Source organism: Watersipora subatra, chromosome 8 (assembly GCF_963576615.1).
Source record: "Watersipora subatra chromosome 8, tzWatSuba1.1, whole genome shotgun sequence".
NCBI lineage: Eukaryota > Metazoa > Bryozoa > Gymnolaemata > Cheilostomatida > Watersiporidae > Watersipora > Watersipora subatra.
In genome coordinates, this window is record NC_088715.1 from 34747900 (window position 1) to 34769226 (window position 21327).

A 21327-nucleotide genomic window follows, 5' to 3' on the forward strand; every position below is an offset into this window, starting at 1 on the left:
GAGCAACTTAACACATTTGACTCCAATCAGGTTGTGTAGCCTTCAATGAAATCTATCTTTTTTGTCATATTTATATTATTTATTCATTATTATAGCACATGTAGAAAGCTAACAAAACTTATAAAGTACAAGATACTAAATGTGCAAACCATCACTGAAGAAATTGAATTTTGTTAGAAAAATAAAGATGTTTGCAGAAATTTCCTCTGCTTACAATGTTAGATATTATAAAAGCTAGTAAGTTGTAAGTACCAGTTACATGTGTGTACGAAAGCTAAATAATCAGTATTTGAAAATGATATTTAGTTTTAAAAAAAGCTACCATTAGTTGCCAAATCCAGTTATTGCAATATATGAAAGTTTGTTTTCTAAGTGATTTTTCAATATATGGAATGTTGTTCAAATTATTTGAACAACTTAGAGAAAAACTAAACCGACTTATTCACACATTAGATGCTTGATCGTTTGAGTGAACAACAATATCGTCTTCATTTTGGTAAGCATCATTGTCGTCTTCATATTGGTAAGCATCATCGTCGTCTTCATATTGGTAAGCATCATTGTCGTCTTCATATTGGTAAGCTTCATTGTCGTCTTCATTTTGATAAGCTTCATTGTCACCTTCATTTTGGTAAGCTTCATTGTTCCTTCTTGGCATAGTGTTCCTTGGGGTCTCTGTTGTGTCGCAAGTAACAATTTCTAAACTGACTGTAAGAATATGTAAAACTATGTAACTATTGCCATGACATAGTCTAATAAGCAAGATTTATCAAATTTATAAAAGCAGTTAATTTATATATAACAATTTAAATTAAGTTTAAATTAGAATGTATTTTAATCAGCCAGCATGTAAATCTAAACTTAAAAAATTTAAATGACTTTTCAATTTTCATTTAACAAGAAAAATGAGTTTATTTTTGTTATAACAGTGTTAAGTTTGCCTTCAGTTTTCCAAAATGATATGTTCAAATAGTTTCAGCTAGGATAGTTTACCCGAATACTAACAAAAGTCAAAACCACAAATTGCTTGAATTTCTTAAAGTGCTTGAAGAACTTGAAGAACTTTTAGTAATTAAAATACTTAAAGCTCTTGAAGTACTTCAGGTAATATAAGTATTTCAAATCATTGAAGAGCACAAATGCAACATTATGCAAACTGAACAGTTTCCCTACCTGTTTTTGTTTTTTGTCTGAATCTTATGATTCTACTTAATTGCCTTGTGTGATACTTGACACCTTTTTTGAGGTTGCTTACTGTAATCTTGCTTCGATCAGTTGTGAGGAAGAACAGAGCACTCATAAATGTTCCTATAAATACAAATAAGTCAATAGCTTTTAAGCATAGTTTAGAATAAAAAGTATATTGTAAAACAGTAAAATGTATTTGTGCTTATTTTAAAAATGTCTATCAGTAATTTCTGAGTTCTGTAATTTTGAGGGCAATTCAATAAGTCGAAGTTACTAATAGCTTCTTAGTTTTATAGTCACATTAGTGTGGTCAACTGTACCAACAGTTTTTAAACACTCTTCAAAAAAACTGAGTTTCACATTTTTCACACAATATAATTTTTGTCTGTCAAACCAAACAGATTTTTCTAAAGCAAAGCTAGGGTGAAAAAAGTTTTTGACATATCTCAAATACATGGATAGAATTTTTGTAAAAGTGTCCTTGGGACTATTTACTGCTCGACAATGAATTAAACCACTTGGAGTTTAAAAATCAATATATACATGTTTATATATTTGTATAAACATGTAATAATGTATGATCAATATATGTGCAATGAGTAAATGCATATAACAAGGCTTTTTTGTGCTCTGCCAACTTCTGCTTGAAAAGCTCCTTATAAACTGATGGCGCTGAAAGGCTTTGTCTCTTTTTCAGGAAAACCGGCTTGGTAGTAGAGCAGCCTTTTTAGTGCCAACACGGTAGCAGGTAGGTCTCTTCAATTGCCAACTTGGTACCAGGTCAGTCTTTTATCTTCTCGGCTTTAGGGTAAACTTGGCTGTCTAAGCCTACCATCAAGGCAAAGCCTGGCTAGCTAGCCAGTAGCTAACGGTACACCTAAAAGTGTCCATGGTCGGCGAGGTCTCATCTTGCGCCGGTACGGCAAGGACTGTCCGAGTCTTTAGCAACTCGAACAGGTCGAGCTTTTCTCTTAGTTGCAGCATAACCGGCTGTTTGTGATGGCTTTTTAGCCTAAAGCATTGGTCAAGCAAAAATAGTAATTTTTCAAAATCGGTACTTGTAAAAGTACTGATTTATCCGAACTGGATCAAAGCAAATTTTAAGTAACCTTGCTTATCAAAGGTTTATGAATGTAAATTTGCTATCAACGATATCTTATCAAAAAGTTAATAACCAAAGCAACCTCTCATACTTTTAACCAAAGCAAAATATTTTCAAAACAATTTTTCATTATTATAAAATGGTTCCAACATATAGTTTTATGTTTTTTAGTTTACTTTCAATTAAGGTTCAAATAATTTTTCACTTTTTAAATGCCCCCATTTTTTAATATTAGGGCTTGGGAAATAATTTTGGTAAACGATACTAAAGCCGGTAAAGTTACATAGAATACAAAATGTGAATGCTTAATATCTGTGTGTTATTAGCTTGCTTAAAAATCTCTCATAGCGCTTTAACTACTAAGATCCTAAATATTATAAAGATACTCACGCATGTTGATTTCTCTCTCACGTACCACAATTAAGAGAACAATATTTTAAGGCAGCCAGTAAGACTCTCATTATTCAAATTACACTCGAAACATTTCGCCCCCAAATTATGTTATAAAAACTTTGTTATGTAATCAGAAGCAATGACTTTACATAAATTACTTACAATTAGCAAAATTTATGTACAAGAAAGTTTACCTAATAGGAGCCGCTAGTGTATTTATACTATCAGTAAGATACTAAAACTTCATCAAATATGTATAATTGTATTCTAACCAAAGCGGCTAAAAATATAGTATAAAGGTTTTGCTAAAATTTACCCATAGGCTTACCACAGTTACTTGGAATACTTTAAATCAAAAAGCTTGACAAAGTTTTTTAATCGGGTATTAAATTGGGTTTTTTTGTCAGTTGTTGCCGGTAGTATGAATTTGAGATAAAATGCACTAATATATCTAGTCATAATACTGGAGCTAAATTTTTGCACTAAATGATGAATTTTTGAGCTGTGAACAGTGTTTCAAACTGGAAGTAATCAGAGATGTACCCCATAAGCCAGAAACAACAGTGTGGAACATCAGTAAACCATAGGTCGTCTCTGATGAAATCTGGCTCAATCTGTTGATGAATAAGGCAAGCTTTAGCAGAAAATAGGCAGATGCATATCCAGCCAATGGATACAGGTATCTTTTCACATCTTTTGACTAAATAAAACAAAAATACATCATCGGTAGTAAAATTAACAGGATAACGTTACCTGACAAGTTTCTTACATAAAACGCTGCATTAGTTGGTAGTATATTTTGTTTTACATATTTTATTTTGCCATTATATAAACAAAACATAGAATTAGCGACAACCATAAATACCTACATATGGGACTATACCATGTATAAGACACAGTGAATATTTGACCCTAAAATCGATAAAAAACTGTGTAACTGTGAATAGTATGCATTCTAATTTTAATCTTAAATTTCCATTCATCTTTAAAGTAAAGTCTGGTATAATTCTTTGTAAAATCATTCGAACTTAATTTAATGATTTCACGAAATCATTTGACATTAATGTCAATGGATTAGATGAAATTTTTAAGAAAAAGTTTCTGCTCTAATCAGAGTCAAATACCACTCTATGATTGGTCGGTGTTACACATTCATGTACGCATCAGCAGTGTAAATACTCTATCGCATTTCATTATTACCCTTCAACATGGCAAAGACAACACGACAAAGATGTACATCAAAGTTTAAATTTGAAGTGTTCAAGTACGCAAAAGAACATGGGAACTGGCAGGGTGAGCTGCGATTTACTCTGACAGAATGCATGATCAGAAATGGAAAAAAAACCGATAGTGCTATTAAAAAACATAAAAGGTGAAGAGAAAGAACAGATGCTCGAAGGTTCATCCTTTCCAACTGGAAACACGCTCATTAAATGGTTTCACGATACGTGTCGAGACTGCTTAGGGTATGCACAGTTACCGTTCATTTACAGGCTCTAAGATTCGTGAAAGAGCAAAGCACTGCAAAAATTAAAGGCCATAACAAACTGGTGCAAGAGAATCTTTAGAAGAAATTACTGATCAATAAGACAAGAACTATCATTAGTCAATGACTTCCCAGTAGTAGAGTAGCAACATAAACGTATCTTTCAGCTTTTTCCTTCAGAGGGTGGGCTACTCGCACACAAATGTTTCATAGTCAGAAATTTATGCTGAGCTCAATTATAACATTTCTACACTTATGTGTTTGCACATTTCTGAGCTAGAGAGCGCTTTTGAAATGGGAAGGGGTAACTCAAGTTTTCTGGGAAAACCTGACATATCAGACAAAGAAAACTATTTTATAACTTCGGAAAATAATAAATGCTCTTATTTGAAATTAGGTGAGTCAACTCTCAACACTTTTTAACCCACGCAAAGGATGCAGCACGGCTGCTTGTTTCACTGTCCTGATCAGCCTGTGAATGAGGCCCTAGTTAGAGTGACTAAAGATCAATATGGGACAGCCAAAATGTATTCAAACAGATGGTTGATATTGGAAGAAGAGAGTATTCAATGTGAAATTGCTCAAAAAGTGCTAAGCATTGATAACTTTGATGAGAGTTCATACTTGTTATGTCATTATGCCTGTTATAAAAAGTATTGTAACAAACTCATTATGGAAAGGGCTGAGAAAAGGCATGAGAACAGACAAAAAGAATATGATACAACAGAAGAGGTGAGACTAGATATTCATTACTTTACTAAGTCATGATGATTACTCCATGATGATGGTACTTTAGTGGGAAAAAATATAAAACATTTTCATTTTTGTCTGCACATTTTGTGAGCAGGAAAACTAACTCTTTGCAGTTTACATGACGTGTTATGGCCTACAATTTGGATTGAAGCCCACAGTGATTGAAGCCCCACCTACAGAATAGGATGTTGCTAATCAAATCTTGTTGAGAAGCCTGGATGAAGCAGACAAGTTTGGTTTAAATCAAACTGTTGTGGTCTTTGATAAAGCTACATGAATCCATAGTAAAGCGCAAACCATTTGCTTCCTCAACCCAATAATAAGGGATTGGATAGTACCAAGGCCGGGAGAGTTTCATACAGTGATGACCTCCTAAGAAGTGATCCAAAAGAGATATGAGGGTACAGTGTATAGCAGGGGGAACATAAAAGGGATGTTAAATAGACACAACTACAATAGGTCCATAATGACGCATAAACTCTTAGCAGAGTCGATGCGAGATCTTTTTCTGGACTTATATGTTTCTTCGCTCAACCCTGAAAACCAAATTGAGTCACTTAGCCTTGATATTTCAAAAGCTGTGTTTTCAGGAAAATTATACTTCAGCTCAGCAGCTACTCAAAGACCTACTAGTATCTACCAATCCTTCCAAAAGACTGCTAAGGTTTCTTCTATAAGCACTCCTACCTTCAAATTCTGGTCTGAATACACTATATTAAGATGGTGACCTGTCTTTGCAGCTTTATTCGCGCCACAAGAAAATCCAACTGGTTATCACACATTAAATCACTTTGAAGGCCCCTTTCTTGTTTTTTTTTGTATATGACCGCACAAACTATGCTAGATATGGGATTCTGTACTATGCAGAGATGAATAACCTATTTAGGGGTATTTTACTTATCAATCATGACATCACTGTCCATTCAGCTCTAATGCTTGGGATCAATCTTTTGAGCGAACAGTTAACAGAGACTCGAACTCTTATGGGGAAATCATAGGGTTTACCAGGAAGTCACCGGCCTCTCAACACTGGACTTTATCTCACCCGGAACAAACCGTTGTGCATACAGACATGAAGAAAACGCTAGTGCTTGGTGAATCAGATGCAGCAAGTTATGAAATGCGTGAAAAGGCATGGAAAGCTGATGAGGAAATGAAGAAAGTCATGAAAGACATCATAACAGCAACAATAAATCCATTTGCGTTTCAAACAACAGGTTAGTACATATTACCAGTGATGCAGAAGCTTCTATTGAAGTGAAGCAGGATCTCGAAATGGCAAATGTGATATGAGAAAAACAGCTTTCAGATTTTGTCCAGAAGAGGTTAAGCACCGAAGAGATTGATTTCAATGCATCCATCAGAACAAACAAGCTCAAAACATCAACATATTACCATCAGCTAAGAAGAAATCAGAAGAAAAGTCCTGTTTGAGAATTTGTTAGTGATCAGCCAACAGCGTAACTTAGATTTGAGAAAAGTAATGTTATTCTCTTTTGGCAACATCAGCTGGTCTCTGGCTAACTCTGGTGACTCTATATTGAATATTGCCAAGTCAGCTCTGATGGCTGTTCTTGAGAAAGATGTTGATGATCAACCATCAATCTATGCTAACCAGGATCAGTTACCAGTCTTTCACGCTGTTGTGATTGATGCTATGGCTGAAATTCAGACCCTGAAAGCTCCTCCAACTTTTGGCATGGTTGCAAGTCAGCTTTGGCAATGGATAATTAGTATTGCAAGTGTGTATCACGCATATCTAGAGATTTGTTTGTGACACATACCCTGATATCAGCATTAAAGGAGGTGAGAGAGGTTGTAGAAGTGTGAAAGGGAGGCAGAAGTTTGCTGTGTTTGGTTCGAACCAATCAATGCCGAATGGTCAGAATTTCTAGCAGATGGCTCAAACAAGACTGCCCTAGTCAAATTTTTGAAGGGTACATAGAGCAAGTCAACAGTGAAGCAGACACTATATCTTGTAATATCTTTCTCACAAGAATGCCAAATGATCAGCTATAATCTTGATAAATCAATCGATGTAAGCAAAATAGATAGTTGGACATCAGACCACGACGAGGCAGATACACACATGTTATCACATATCGAAAAGTTGAGCTGCACAATGATCGCATTAATTAAACGATTAACGCAGTCAATGCAAGTCAACGATTAATTGAGTTGAACCAATTAATCTTCAATTAAAACGCAACCAAGGTAATGATCTTGATGTGGTTTCTTTCTTTTGTACTGTTTAGTACCATACGTTAGTAATACTAACGTAGCAGGTTACTAGCATTTAATTTACTAACAAATAAATATGACGACAATCAGCACTTTTTTACCAATTAAATACAACCACAATTATTTTGCACTCAACTATGAAAAAACTAAGGGAGTCACTAACATAAAACTTGTTTATAGAGTACAACGACACAAGCACCGAGTCGATCTAGCTGCAAGCTGCCATGTTGTTAGTTGTTTGAAAATGTTTCTAGGTCATAGCAACAAAAGCGATTTTGGTATTATTTAATATCTTACAGTCTATTTTTTGTTTATATTTTAAATTTTTTTAGACCAGTTATACAAGGATTTTAATTTTTCATAAAATCACAATCATATTTCAGCTTCGGAATATTAACAGTATAAGATTGACACTTTATTGGAACATAAAAGCAGAAATATGTCTTCCATACTCGGTGGCGCATTTTCATACATTGTTGGAAGCATAAACAAGAAAGTGAAGTGCAATATCTGCCACAAAAAATTTGCCTACCACCATAGCACATCATCACTAAGATATCATCTAACTAATTTTCATCCTACCGCTCAGAAATCATTACCAGCTGCCGCAAACGATAAGCAACAGCAACTAACCCTCGAGTCATTTACTAGACCTGTTACCCAATACAGGTCAGACAGGATCACTAATGCTATTGCAAGATGGGTTGCTATAAATGCCAGGCCCATGAACATTGTTGAAGATAATGGATTTATCAATTTGCTACAAACAGCTGTAGCTAACCAACAATACAAACCATCTAGTCGAACCAGTATTAGTAGAAAGGTTGAAGGCCTATACAAAGAGAAAGAAGAGCGCATCAGAGCCGAATTACAAAATAGCGAGTTCATCGCACTGACAACTGGTTCTTGAACAAGCTGTGCTAATGAAAGCTTTGCTGGGGTAACCGCTCATTATATAAACAATGATTGAAAGATGCAGACACTAACTCTGGCTGTGAAGAAATTAGATGGATGCCATACAGCTGACAATGTCTCAAAACAAATCCAATCTATTGTTGATGAGTGGTGTATTAGCAACAAGGGAGTAAACTTAGGGACTGACTCTGCTAAAAACATGCTTTGTGCTGCAGCCAAATTTGAGTGGATTCACATTCCTTGTGTTGCTCATTCTCTTCAACTCTCTATCAACAAGGGAATTAAAGCTGCAGAAATAGATGGAGTGTTGGCTAAAGCTCGAAAACTTGTTGGTCATTTCAAGCACTCTCCAATAAACACTGCTTCTTTACATGCTGAGCAAGTCAAACCGGACCTTCCAAAGGAGTCACTGGTTAGTGTTCATGATAAATGAGTATGCCCAGCTTTAACTGGTATATTATTCAACAATGTAAGCTTAAATCCACATTTTGCTTGTTACAGAAACAAGATGTACCTACTCGGTGGGCTTCTACAATAGCCATGATTAACAGGGTTCTACGAAATATTGATTGCATTCAGCCTGTTTTATGTGGTGAAGGTCATAAGAACATTTTAACACCAACAGGTTAATGTTTTATTTTAGTCCCTATCCACAAGAAGGAAGTGCTTTTTCAGGTTTATTAGCTACTTGTATTTAGCTGAGGAGAAGCTTGTATTTAGCTTGTATGAGAAGCTGAGGAAAATCCGAGATCTATTGGCACCTTTGGAAGCAGCTACTCAGAGACTTGGTGGTGAGAAGTATAATGTATCCGTATCAATCGCACTCACAGAGCTCAACATCTATTGAAGTTGATGTGTGTGGATGATGATGATCCTGGATATATATGAAAGTTCAAGCAAGCCTGCACTAGTGATCTGAGACAAAGGCTTGATGTTCTTGAATCCAACATGCATGTTAAAGCTGCCTCTGCCCTGGACCCGAGATCTAAGACATTGAAGTTTATACCAAAGGAAGATTGACAAACTGTGTGGAATCTCATGCTTAACAAGGTTAAGAAAAGAGATACCAGTCAGTCTTCAACTAACTTTGATGAGCGTTCTATAAAAAGAAGTTGATAGCAATACAGTTCCAGTGAAGACGAAGACAGTGAGAATGAAGTTACAAGCGCTTCAATGCATAAAGAACTACAAAACTACAAACATGGTATCGCAGCTGATGATGATGTTGACCCACTAGTCTGGTGGAAAGACCGATCATCTGCATATCCCAGGCTTAGTAGGTTGGCGAGAAAATACTTATGTACCACTGCAAATACAGTACCATGTGAGCGAATATTATCCAAAGCTGGCAATATTGTATCTAGGAAGAGGGCATCTCTTCATTTGGATAATGTAAATAAACTGTGTTGCCTCGACTCTTGGCTGGCTTAATTGTAGACTTTCATCGACAATTTTCATGCACATAATAAATTTTACATTGTAACTTATATACATTGTACATAACAAGTACTCCTGTTAACAATAAATGTTTTAAATATAATTAATTTACACACAGCTGTATTATTTGTTTTAAAATATGCAGGTTTTGCTAGAATAATTCTAAGATTATTCGAAGATTAACTGGCTCAGACCAGTTATTAATTGCGATTAATTTTTATAATCGTTGTGCAGCTCTATCGAAAAGATAATGGAATACAAACCTAAATCAAAAATTCTAATCAAGTGTCAAGACACAGATGTTTTTTTAATTTGTCTATTTCTAATGGGTTAGCTGCCATCACAGGAACTCATTTACTGCTGTAGCAAGAAGGAGCGGTTGAGATATGTAAACATAAGCTGTCTGTCTACCGTCCTAACACCCGATCCATGCAAAGCACTGCTCAAGCTCCATGCTCTAAGGAGATGCCACATTTTAAGCGCTTTCTATTTCAAAAGGAAAGTAACTTTCTTCAAGCTGCTAAAGAACAATCCTGAATTCTGTAACACACTGAAATCATTGGGAACAGGTTTTGAAGCTGATGGTGCAATAAGAGAATCTATTGAGACATTCATTTGCAGATTATATAGCGAAGAGACAAATCCCATCAATGAAGTACGGTATAAAATCCTCTGCTCACCGTCTCGCAAATCACAGTCAAACCTATGACCCACACTGATATATATGAGATTCTGGAGATATGTGAGTTAAATCTCTATATATTTGGGGCTGCCTATCATGCCGCGATTTGGAGAAGAGCCAAGCAAATCATCATCAATGCTCCATCCTCCCAGCAACATGGATGGTTTATAGAAGATGGAGAGCTTAAAGCTAGATGGATGACACAACAACCAAAACCTCTTGATGTGCTTATGGGCACGTTTTGTCGATGCAAAATTGAGTGCCAGTATCATCGCTGTCTGTGCAACAATACAGATCTCAAGTGTACGGACATGTGCAGATGCAGCTGCTGTAGCAATATACATAAAGAAGATGGAGATGAAAGTAGTGATGCAGAAGACTCACATAACTGTGAACTAGAAGACTAGTATTCAAGTGGTATTGTAACCAGAAGTGTGCTTCATGTTTGAATAGAATACATATACATGTATGTCATACCGTATAAAATACTGACTAATTGCGATTTCATTTGCATTATAAAGTACGCGGTTCAAAATAATAAACATTAATTATAAATATATGTACACTAAAATATGATATATACATGGTCTAAGTCTTTAAAAATATTTTTCATTTTGTTTTGCAGATGTGTAATGATATAGGAAGTGCGGAATAACAAGGACAAACTGTAAAGCTGCCACAATATCAACCATACTGAGAACACATAAAATAATATAATAAAATTATAATATTGTTCTAATTTATGAATAATACATATTTCAGTGTTATCAGAATGGATTCCAACTTAGGTTATTGCTGATTATTTAGTATTTATATGCTATTGTCATTATCACATTGGTGGAGAAACACAAAACATTACAGACATTTATTTAATTAAAATAATATATTAATTTTATTGCTTTCAAACAAAAATTCTTAGAGGTGTAGAAACCAGATATTTGAAACCAGCTCAAGATTCTGATCTAGATGTCACTCTTGTCACATAGCCCACCTTCAAAAGGAATAAATCACTTTTTTTACCACTTTTTTATACCATCCTGCTCTACTAAAGTGACCACGAGGAGTTATGAAATTTCAAAGCTATGTCAGCAAAATGGGTCAGAAATATTACTACAACTTGAGCAATATTAGAAATGCTGACCAGACACTGCTGACATTTGACCTGCCATCCAAGACCGCCATAAGCATTAAAAAGCATGGTCGGTCACTATGTGATCTGCTGGAAGAAAAAGAACCGTTTCACCGCGATCTTTGGGTGTATGGCTGATGACATGAAGTTAGCACCGTATGCTGTTTTCAAATGGAAACCATGCCCAAAGACAAGTTCTCGAGTAGTGTGATAGCCAAGGTGCAGAAACAAGGATGGCTTAATGACAGCTTAATAGACGACTGGATAAAAACAGCACAGATAAAAGGCAAAGGTGATCTGGTTCTTTATCAAAATATAAGTGGTACAGTACAGACTTTGTTGTCATCCCCTGCGGAATGACCAATATTCTGCAACCAATGGATGTCTTTGTGAATAAGCCATTCAAAGTAGCGTTAAAACAGAAATGGGCCAAATAGATGATTAATGGTGAGCATACTTTCACCAAGGGCGGCAACATGAGAAAAATCAACATGCCTACGAGATGCAAATGGATAGTAGACGCTTGGAAAGAATTGCCAATCAAGACCGTGGCGAAGGGATTCAAGAAATATTTTATCAGCAATATGTTAGACGGCACCAAAGACTATATTCTCTTTATGAACGACCCAGACAACGATAATGACAACTAAAGGGAGAAAAAGCTAGACTATCATGAAGATTACATAACACAACATGAGGGAGCTGCCTTGTTTAATAAAGACATTGACAACGAGGGTAAATATTGATAAATATGGTAAATTTGAAATTTTTATTATAAGTTTTTAATATTATGATAAGTGCATAATTTTTACAATAAAAGTATTCATGGACATTACGTGCTTGAGGTTTTCGTCAACTTCGTAAGAAAAAATGCATCCTATACGCGAGTATATATGGTATATACGTTCGGGTATATACGGCAACTTGCTTTGGATTACTTAGCAGCTTTAGAAAAAATTATTGGCTGCACTAATAACTTCTCACCTTTGCTTTTTTTTCATCAACTCTGTAACTTCCTTCCGATTTCTGTGTTTTATAAACAATGTAAAAAAAGGTCAAGGCCATTCCTGAAGCTGCTCCAATTACTGGAATATAGTATCTGTAACAGAAAGTTTGCACATATGGCTTTCTTTAAAATAGCAACATCTAAAGTTTTCCAAATACTGTTCACTTACAAAGTTTTTCTAATTTACTCTATAAAAAGTTAAATTAAAGTTCAAATATTCCCAAACTTAATCTTCAGTAAAATGAACTGGAAAATAATACGAAACGATCAGTCCATGTAAAAAAAACTAAATTGTTGACTAAAATTTAATGCTGAAACCAGTATAAAAATGCAAAATAATTAATTTTACAAAAAACAATGGTTACATTTTAGGGTGCGTAAAACCATGATAGAAAAAATTACTGTCAGAATAAAAATTAAATACATTTTTTTGACAAAAAATGTCGAATTTTAGTGAAAAACTGTCTCATCAAATTAGACACATGTAGTTATTAACTGGTGAAAATAGTGTTTTCTCAAAAAATTGATTTTACTCTGGAGAAATATACCAAAACACAATGTATTTGCTCTAACATATGACGGATTCCATGTGTAAAGCAAAATATCGAGAAACGTTCTGCCAAATAAATTTCAATTTTTACTGATTAAAGTTTATAGAGTTTCATTCATGTTTTGCTATATATTTTTAGCGCCACACGTAGATCTATTAGCTTAGTAATTATTTAAACAAACTCTTAAAATTTGTACAGGGTAATGCTTGAACAAACAGTTTGTTTTTTATATGGAAACATGAAATGTTCTGTCTTACTTCATGCATTTGATAAACTCACAGCACAATCCGATAGGCATGCCCGACAGGGGAAGGAGCGATCCAGCAGTAGGCTGCCCATGTGACATCATAATCGTCCGTAAACATCGGTATACAAGCAACTATTGAAGGAATTGACCATGCCAAAGCTGTGTATAACCTGAATTGATAAAACTAGAAATATATGACTATCAACTGCTTTGTATTACTTAGTAACATAAAATTAAGACTAATTTATACATGATGCGCAAGAGTAGCCTTGGTGTTTCAGGTCCTGCCACGGAATGTCAAAACTGGCATCTGGCATTCAACAAATATCGATTATTTAATATATTTGCCTTTTTTTAAACGCAAACTATAAATAAATTATTTTTGAATAAAGTTATTAGCAATTATTTAAAAATTAATGCAAACATATGGTTACACCAATTTTCAACCACTCAATATGATGTTGTGAATGAAATTTTAATTTAAGTTTAAAAAAAATTATTTTTTAACAAAGTAATCAACAAATATTTTCAAATTTATCTAAACATGTCACTATGAACCTTTTTGATTTTTTTAAAATAAAATTTTGCGTATGAAGCTATAAATAAATTACTTTTGAACAAAAGTTCTAACAATTAATGTACTTATAAATTACCCAAAATATTTGCTAAAGAAATTATTCCGACCAACAAAGGTTTTGCAAACACATAAAACTTGCAGCTGTTATGGACAATCTTTTAGTTTAAATAGACAGCATACCCAGCATGCTTAGTAGTATCCTTCCGTTTGACCATAATACAGAACACAAAAACTGTCAAAATAGACATCCACATCAATGCCGCAAAACCTGAAAGCAATAACAACTCAACTGTAAACTTGAAAAAGTAGAAAATCTAGTAGTTATTTAAACTGTACGACAAGAAATAAAATGTCACAATCACAGTAACAGTTAGAACTAAAACTTACTGAAAAATTGAAGAAAGAATCCTTGAGCTCGGCAGCCTCCGGTACCCGCTGCCTCTAGTTTACCCGTTCCCTACAAATATATTGGGAAAGGGAGGATGGTATTTTACAACCAGGTGCAGGCTTACGTTATTGTAACCTTTAACCTTTGACACATAATAGTTTTAGCTGGTAGCTTACTATTTCCTAAATAGTTAATATCATAGGTGTAAAAACTTTGAGGTTTTTCTCTATCTGTGTGTTTAAAAAGCTATAAAGACTTGTGAACAAACTTTACTCTAAACTGCTACTTTTTTTCTTTCAGATGTTGTACATGAGGCGTCCTAACCTAGAGGCATGATGTCTAAGAATCAATTTACCATTAAAAATGTTGTAAAAAATGGGATGATTATTTCATACTAAATAATGAAATTTTTAGGAGCTTTAAACAATTATACAATTGCAAGTTTTTATTAAAACCATATGTGGAAGGCACCAAAAAACACTGAATTCCAAAGACTTATAAACTTTCTAAACAATTATTCTGTTATGTCAAAAAACTAGTAGTAAAAACAGTAAATTACTTGTAGCTTCTAATCCAGTTATTATTCAAACTTATGAAAGTAAAAAGATTCATTTTCAAGTAAACTGTAGAAAAAATCTTTCACCGAAAATGAATTTAGTATGTGAGCTTTCGAAGCAATTGCAGTTAGAGTTTGTTTTAGTTTTAAGATTGCAGATATCAGATGTGCTTAAATCTTTATCAAATTGGCTGGACTAATTTTTTAAGATCCATAATTTTTAGTTGCACTTTTTTAACAGTTCCACATGTATTTTAAATTATTAATGCATGTGCGTTCTTTTTTTCTGCTCGATGAAGTGTATTGAGAAATTTCTTCCAATTAAGTATTCAAAAACCTAAACAATTAGATGCATTTTATTAATCAGCTATCAAAGGTTTCTATAAAACTTGGAAATAACTAGAAGTTTTTGAATTACCATCATAGACATAGGCATTAACATAGAAAACTAGTTTATGATCTGCTAATATAAAAAGCAATCGTTGCCAAAACTAGTTTAAAGCTATGAGGTCTCTTAGGTGAAGTTTTTATATATTGGAAAAAAAGTTGATCAGTTTTAGATATCTGCAGAAACCTTGGTACTTACCATTGTTCTTGAAATCGTTTCCATCAGAGTGGATAGGAGAAGATAGCAGACAATTTTCTGAAAGTTTGTAAAAACACTTACATGTATGTTATCAAATAACAGAGATATAACAGATAATCTTCCAAACTTTAAATAAACGCAATAATATTTACCTAATACACACATGCAGATGCCCTTTACATTTGATTTTAAAATCATATGAGTAACTTTTATATAACATCCAGCTGACTGTTTAGAACAAAATATGCTGTATCATACTGTAGAGCGTTATATCCCCACTATATGCCTCACTGTAGAACATTATAAGGGTAACTTATGTCTTATAGTTTGTCTATATACAATGTCCTACATAAGTCTGAAGATTAAATGCGTCTCATGTGTCTTGTGCTGTACAGTATTGTATGAACCATTTTATGTGCCATACTGTAAAGTATTATATGTGGCACACGGTTTCTACAATAGAGCATTATGCATACCACATGCGTCTTTCTGGAGAACATCATATGCATTATACATGCACGCTTAATATCCTTATGACAGTGACTTATGTCGTACTGCAGCGCACTAAATATGTTATATGCGTGTTACTGCACATCCTTAGTTATGGAACAAGGGTCTTACTGAAGAACATTATATGTGCCAAATGTGCTTTGTTTGCTGAGTAATTCACACTTTGATGTACATGTTTCGTGCATAGGTCATGTGTCCATACACTGTGTCATGCCTTGTAGTAGCCTTGCCTCATGTATGTCTTGTAAAACTTAATTGTTTTATTTTCCTAGTTGATATTGGATCACATTTTTAGCTCACACTTTGTGTTCAGTCTGTAAATGTAGTTCAGTTTGTATTAAATTGACTTCTGTTTGGTTCAGAACTTTACGCACAAAACAATAGCGACTGATAATATGTTTTACTATAGAAAATTCATTATACGTACCGCATACATGTGTCTTACAACAAAAAGTTATATAAATTTTGTGTATGTATCAAACTGTAGAACATTGTATATGAGATAAGGGTTTAAGTGTAAAAGTTTATAATTAGACATGTTTACAAGACAGTTTACAGGTTGACACACTTGTATTACCGTAGAATATTATATGTGTCACATGTATCTGTTTGCAGAACACTAAGTAATATTTTTCTTAAATTCATTTCTCACATTAAGTTAAAAGTTTCAAAAGGAGAATACTACAGATGCAATGTAGTTGCCTTCAGGCAGATAAAACTGAACTAATAAGCTATAAAAAGACTTGCAAAGCAGAAAAGCAAATGTTTTCAGCAGCTTTTAAAGCTTTAATGTAAGTTACCATAATTTGAAATAATGTCAGTAAGTTTCTAACAGCTCATTCAAAAGCGCCACTTCGTATGCTTTTTGCTTAAAGTTAGCAAATTCACTCAATATAGTCAAAAAAATAATTTGAGCATGGCTAGCAGAATCACTACAACTACAAACCATAAAGGGATAGATTTGAATGGCATATAGGAATTGCATTCAAACGGGTGATGACAAATCTTTCACGTGGTAGCCAGCTTCGACATAGCTAAGCAATTACATATGCAGTTTTATTGATCTAAAGAATGACATACAGATAGCTGAACCATTCAAAAATTATAATTCAGGTTTCATGTGCAAACCTAATAAACATATAAAAAAGAACTGACCTAGTCATAAAAGGTATTGACGCTTTGCTCACTGGTAGTACTACAATAATGTTAAAATGTTATGCTTGATTAGTCACTAAACTCATAAATGCAATTCATAGACTGAATATCAAACCATAAAAATATATTGTGTGTTTGTGAGATGCAAGTGTATGGGTTTGGTACGGTTGGGCTATCAACCATTGATCCGATTCAAATTGGTCTAATCCACTAATTTGTCTGAAGACACAGCCTAAAACTGATTTATTCAATACACCTTTTGTTCTAATGATAATAAACCAAAAAGTGATGTAAAGAAAAAGATAGAAAAACAAAAATTTGAAACGGAAACCTGCTTATTCTATTTAAGTTAATATATATTAGACCAATTGTAGAGTTAGAGCAATCTGTTGCAGACGAATCAGATTTGGACCATTTGAAATTGGACCCACCTTCGAAGACCAGTTGTTTGAGATCAGAGTACATACTGTAGGCAAAATGCTATCTGTAGTTTTATGTCTTGTCTAAATAAAATTTGTACATTGTTTATATTATCTGACAAAAGTGAAATGTGTTTAGGTTTTTGGTGTTTACTGCTGTATTGTGTTTTGGCTACATGCTTGTTAAATTTAATGTGTTATGTGTTTCACATTTTACATGCAGTTAAAATGTCTGGTATTTACACTGTGTTGCTATCATTATCATTGCTATACTAGTTATATAGCTATGCAAGGTATGTTAGTTGCAAGCTGCTGTATTTGATGTTATGTTAGCTGTTAGATTATGTTAGCTGCTACCCTATGCCAGGTGACACTTAAATAATGTTAGGTTATATTTGCCATTTTAAATGTTACTTGGTGTTAACTTAAAATAGCTGTATTAGCTTTTAGTTGATGTTAGCCACGTTAGGTGTTATTTAATTTCAACCAATATCAATTGTGTTAGTTTTACTTGACTTAGGCTATGTTAGTTGTAAGAATTGTTACTTGTTGGTAGCATATGGAAGCTGTGACTGATATTACCTGATGTTAGCCTATGTTAGCTGCGATCACTATAACTTGATGTTAGCTTTGGTTAGCTGTGTTACTCGTTACTTTATGTTACCCACTGTTACTTGATTTTAGCTGTTAGCTTTTGTTAGCTGATGTTAGATGTTAGTCATGATGGTTTAGGTTGTTAATAACTGTGAGTTGCGAAGTATACCAAGGTTTGCACACGCAGCTTCAACTGCATGTGAACTTACACACAGCGATATGATATATGCATGTGTGCGTGTGTGCGCGTGTGTGAGCGTGCGGGCATATGTGCATGGGCAAGTGTAAGTGTGTGCGGTCAGTTTTGTGAATGTACTTTTTATATGTTTCATGCATAAGATACAGATTACACGAGTGCAAAAATTTGTGACAGCTTTGAACTGAGTTTCTTACCTGATAAAAGAGACGATACTTTTGGAATAAGAAGATGAAACACAATGTGACCAGTAGTGCTATGATAGATACTGAACTTATTCCTGTCTGAACTTTGCGAATCCCATCCTGTTAAAGCAGAAATAATACGTGTGTTAGTCTACTTGATGCTACATTTAAAGTGAGAGTTTAAAAAGTCAGCTAAAGTCAGACATTCAACTTATGACCTTGAAAAAAGAAAAAGGTTTGGCAGTTTTTCATGCGACTTTCAACTTTCCTTGACAGTTTACTTTTGCTACAAAGTCTGTTCAAACTTCAAAATGTAGAGTGTCATCAATCTATACATATATTTCTCAAAGTCTGTCTGTGTGTTGGAAATCCGTTTGTCGGAAATCTGGCTATAGATCTTAAATCTTGGAGTAAGTATTTTGTACCAAAGAGGATTTGATCTCGGACCAAGCCGTTCACCAGCCTTACCGTAGCCTAGCCCAATTCGACTTCCATAGCCTAACCCACTAGACTACAGAAGTCGAATTGCTAGCCTGCCAATATAAGTCATTATATCAGTGCAATACCTAACTGCTTTACGTATGCCACGGGTCATAGGATAACGTCACGAGAAGCTGTTCACTCATATTATTAAGCTGGCTAATAGCAAAACTCTCACTACTTCTCATTGTTTAAAAGAAAAAAAACTTATCTCATGATATGTAGTTTGAAAGTTAGAGTGGCAAATGTTGTTATATGTTAAATACAAATCAATTTTCTGTCCAAATACCCTTCTATTACACGGGCAACGCTCGGTAGCACAGCTAATATCAAAATATATGAAAAAATTAAAAGTTGTTGCTTATTGTTGTGGGTCAGAGACAGCTGAGTGAATGGCGCTTTTTCTGTTCAAACATAGTAAACTTTTCAGTAATTATTATTATTTAGTATTATAGTTTCTACAGACATCTGGTTGGCTTCAGAGTAAGCCAGAGTCCTATTTAAGGATCCAAGGGTTTTCGCATAATTAAATACTGCTGGAGCACTTTTCTGAAAGCTTGTGCTGTTCCTAGAAGCATTGAGTTCTGGATCATTCTAAAGCACATCAGTCCTAATCCCAAAAAGATATAAGGGTGCTGAGATTGTTATTATTATTATTGTTGTTGTTTAATCACAGCCTAGGCTGCTGTTTTTTTCTTAACTTCGCTTCGCTTGATTGAGATTAATATGATGATATTCCTAATGACGTTAGCTGGTTTCTAGCAGACTGTTTGTTTTACCACCTTGTACTTTTTACATCAACACTAATTAGAGCCAGCTAGTCTTCAATGTTTGGAACTGAGAGCTCTTACGACTCCTACGTGTACTGTTGTCTTCCACATTTAAGTTACCTTCAATATCGTGTCTTGGTGCTTTCCAATCTTCTATGACTTTTTCTCTATTACTCAAAAAGAACCATAGACAGCGATGTCTACAATCAGTGTTTCTGACTTCAGCTTATCTACTGTTAAAATATCAGGCTGTCTAGAGACTCTAGACTATATGACGCTGCCAGGGTGTGCGTTGAAATCCTACAAGATCTTTAAATTCTCTTTTTTCTAACACCGATTCAGCTCGATGGTCAAACTAGCTGTTGCTTTTTGAGAGTTTATTGGCACCAAACAGTTTTCAAAAAATGATTGAAGCCCCGTGATCTTGTCTATTTATAATCTTTCTGTGCTAACCTCACGTTCTCTAAGCAGGTACATTATCATTTCATTCCACTCATCGCACATCCTACACTTCTCGCTGCTTACTTCTTCCTCGAGGTTCATCATCTGATTTCACCGGGAAAATGCCTGATCTTGACCAGCTAAAATGAATACTTCTGCTTCCTTTTTCAGCCACATAGTTTCAAGCAATTGTACAAGTGGCTCTATATTTCTTCTACATTAATAGAATAATGACGATAAAAATCTTTCTTCTTCCTTCCTTGAACCCTTTCTGCATGACTTTTTCTTTTATGTTTCATTGCGCTCTATTCTTTTACAAAATCATCCACAACTGAATCTGCATGCTAATTTATTTAGTTTATAATCAAAAATAATTTACAATAAATCTAATTCACATTACATTTAAAGTTAAATAAACTAATACGTAAGCTAATTGTTTTAAGTTATTGATTCTTTAGTCTAATGCTTGAAAAAAGAATCAGTAATACAAGACATGCTTGCTCAGTGTAACCCTAAAGGCTGGTTCCCATTATACCACGTTTGTTCTACTGATGTTTGTTGTCGACTATAAGTACTGTAGACCAATGACATCGGCGAAACAATGCAAATAGGTTGAAAAGTTTGCAGCTGTCAAACCTTTCTGATAGTTCCTCAAGTTCTAAAGACAGCCTGTACATTGTGCACCATTTTGGCAACAGTGACTCGCTATCGCAGATATTTTGATCAATATACTTTTGTTTGAATATTTGCTATGAGACTAGTATTTGATTCAATCACATAAAGAAAAGAGGTTCCTTTGAAAAAAAATATTTAGAAAAGTGAAAGCGAAAGCAAACAACGGTGCGTGTTTTTGATAATGTGAGCATAAAGTGATGATAGCATAACTGTGAGCATAACGGTGACAATACAGTGAACCAGCCTTAACTTGTCTGTTTATAGCAGGAAATTTGCTCAGATCTTTTAGAACAAACTATTTTTACTCACACACAGTCCGATTTCTAGGCCGCAGTCTAGATCCTCTTTTTTTCGGCTTAGCTCTTCGGATGCATTCATAGCGGCAAATTACTGAAACAGAAAAAAAAACATAAAAATTGTATTGTACGCTAAATAATTTACAGAGATACTGTCAGCTGCCAAATTCAAAAAATTTCTTACTGAGTGGCTTGTTCATGCATAGAAAATGTTAGGTTAGTTGATCTAGAAAATTAGACTTCATCTGCTCTGCCAAACAACGAGTTTCCATAAAAATGCTAACTACATGTAAAAGGTTATCTATGATAACTGTGCATTAGAGGTATATGTCAGTTACTATATCCTACATTAAATGAACGTAATAGTGA

At 34.3% G+C, this 21327-nt stretch overlaps 1 protein-coding gene across 1 annotated transcript; it reads right to left on the minus strand.

Moving 5' to 3' along the window:
• Window positions 1-116: 116 nt before the first annotated feature.
• LOC137402490 (uncharacterized) lies at window positions 117-21040 on the minus strand. Its single transcript, XM_068088992.1, has 10 exons — window positions 20972-21040; window positions 18309-18416; window positions 15238-15294; window positions 14095-14164; window positions 13888-13975; window positions 13163-13300; window positions 12311-12425; window positions 3227-3383; window positions 1174-1308; window positions 117-708 (listed from the first exon to the last, which is right to left on the minus strand). Exons 1-10 carry the CDS (start codon window positions 21038-21040, stop codon window positions 443-445), a joined length of 1203 nt encoding a protein of 400 aa, XP_067945093.1. The 3' UTR covers window positions 117-442.
• Between the last annotated feature and the right edge of the window lie 287 nt (window positions 21041-21327).

Coding starts and splice junctions, on each gene's coding strand:
- LOC137402490 (XM_068088992.1), bottom strand. CDS start 21,040: ATGAATGCATCCGAAGAGCTAAGCCGAAAAAAAGAGGATCTAGACTGC. Junction 13,301..13,887: donor GATACTACTAAGCATGCTGG/GTATGCTGTCTA, acceptor TTATCAATTCAG/GTTATACACAGCTTTGGCAT. Junction 709..1,173: donor CAGACAAAAAACAAAAACAG/GTAGGGAAACTG, acceptor ATATTCTTACAG/TCAGTTTAGAAATTGTTACT.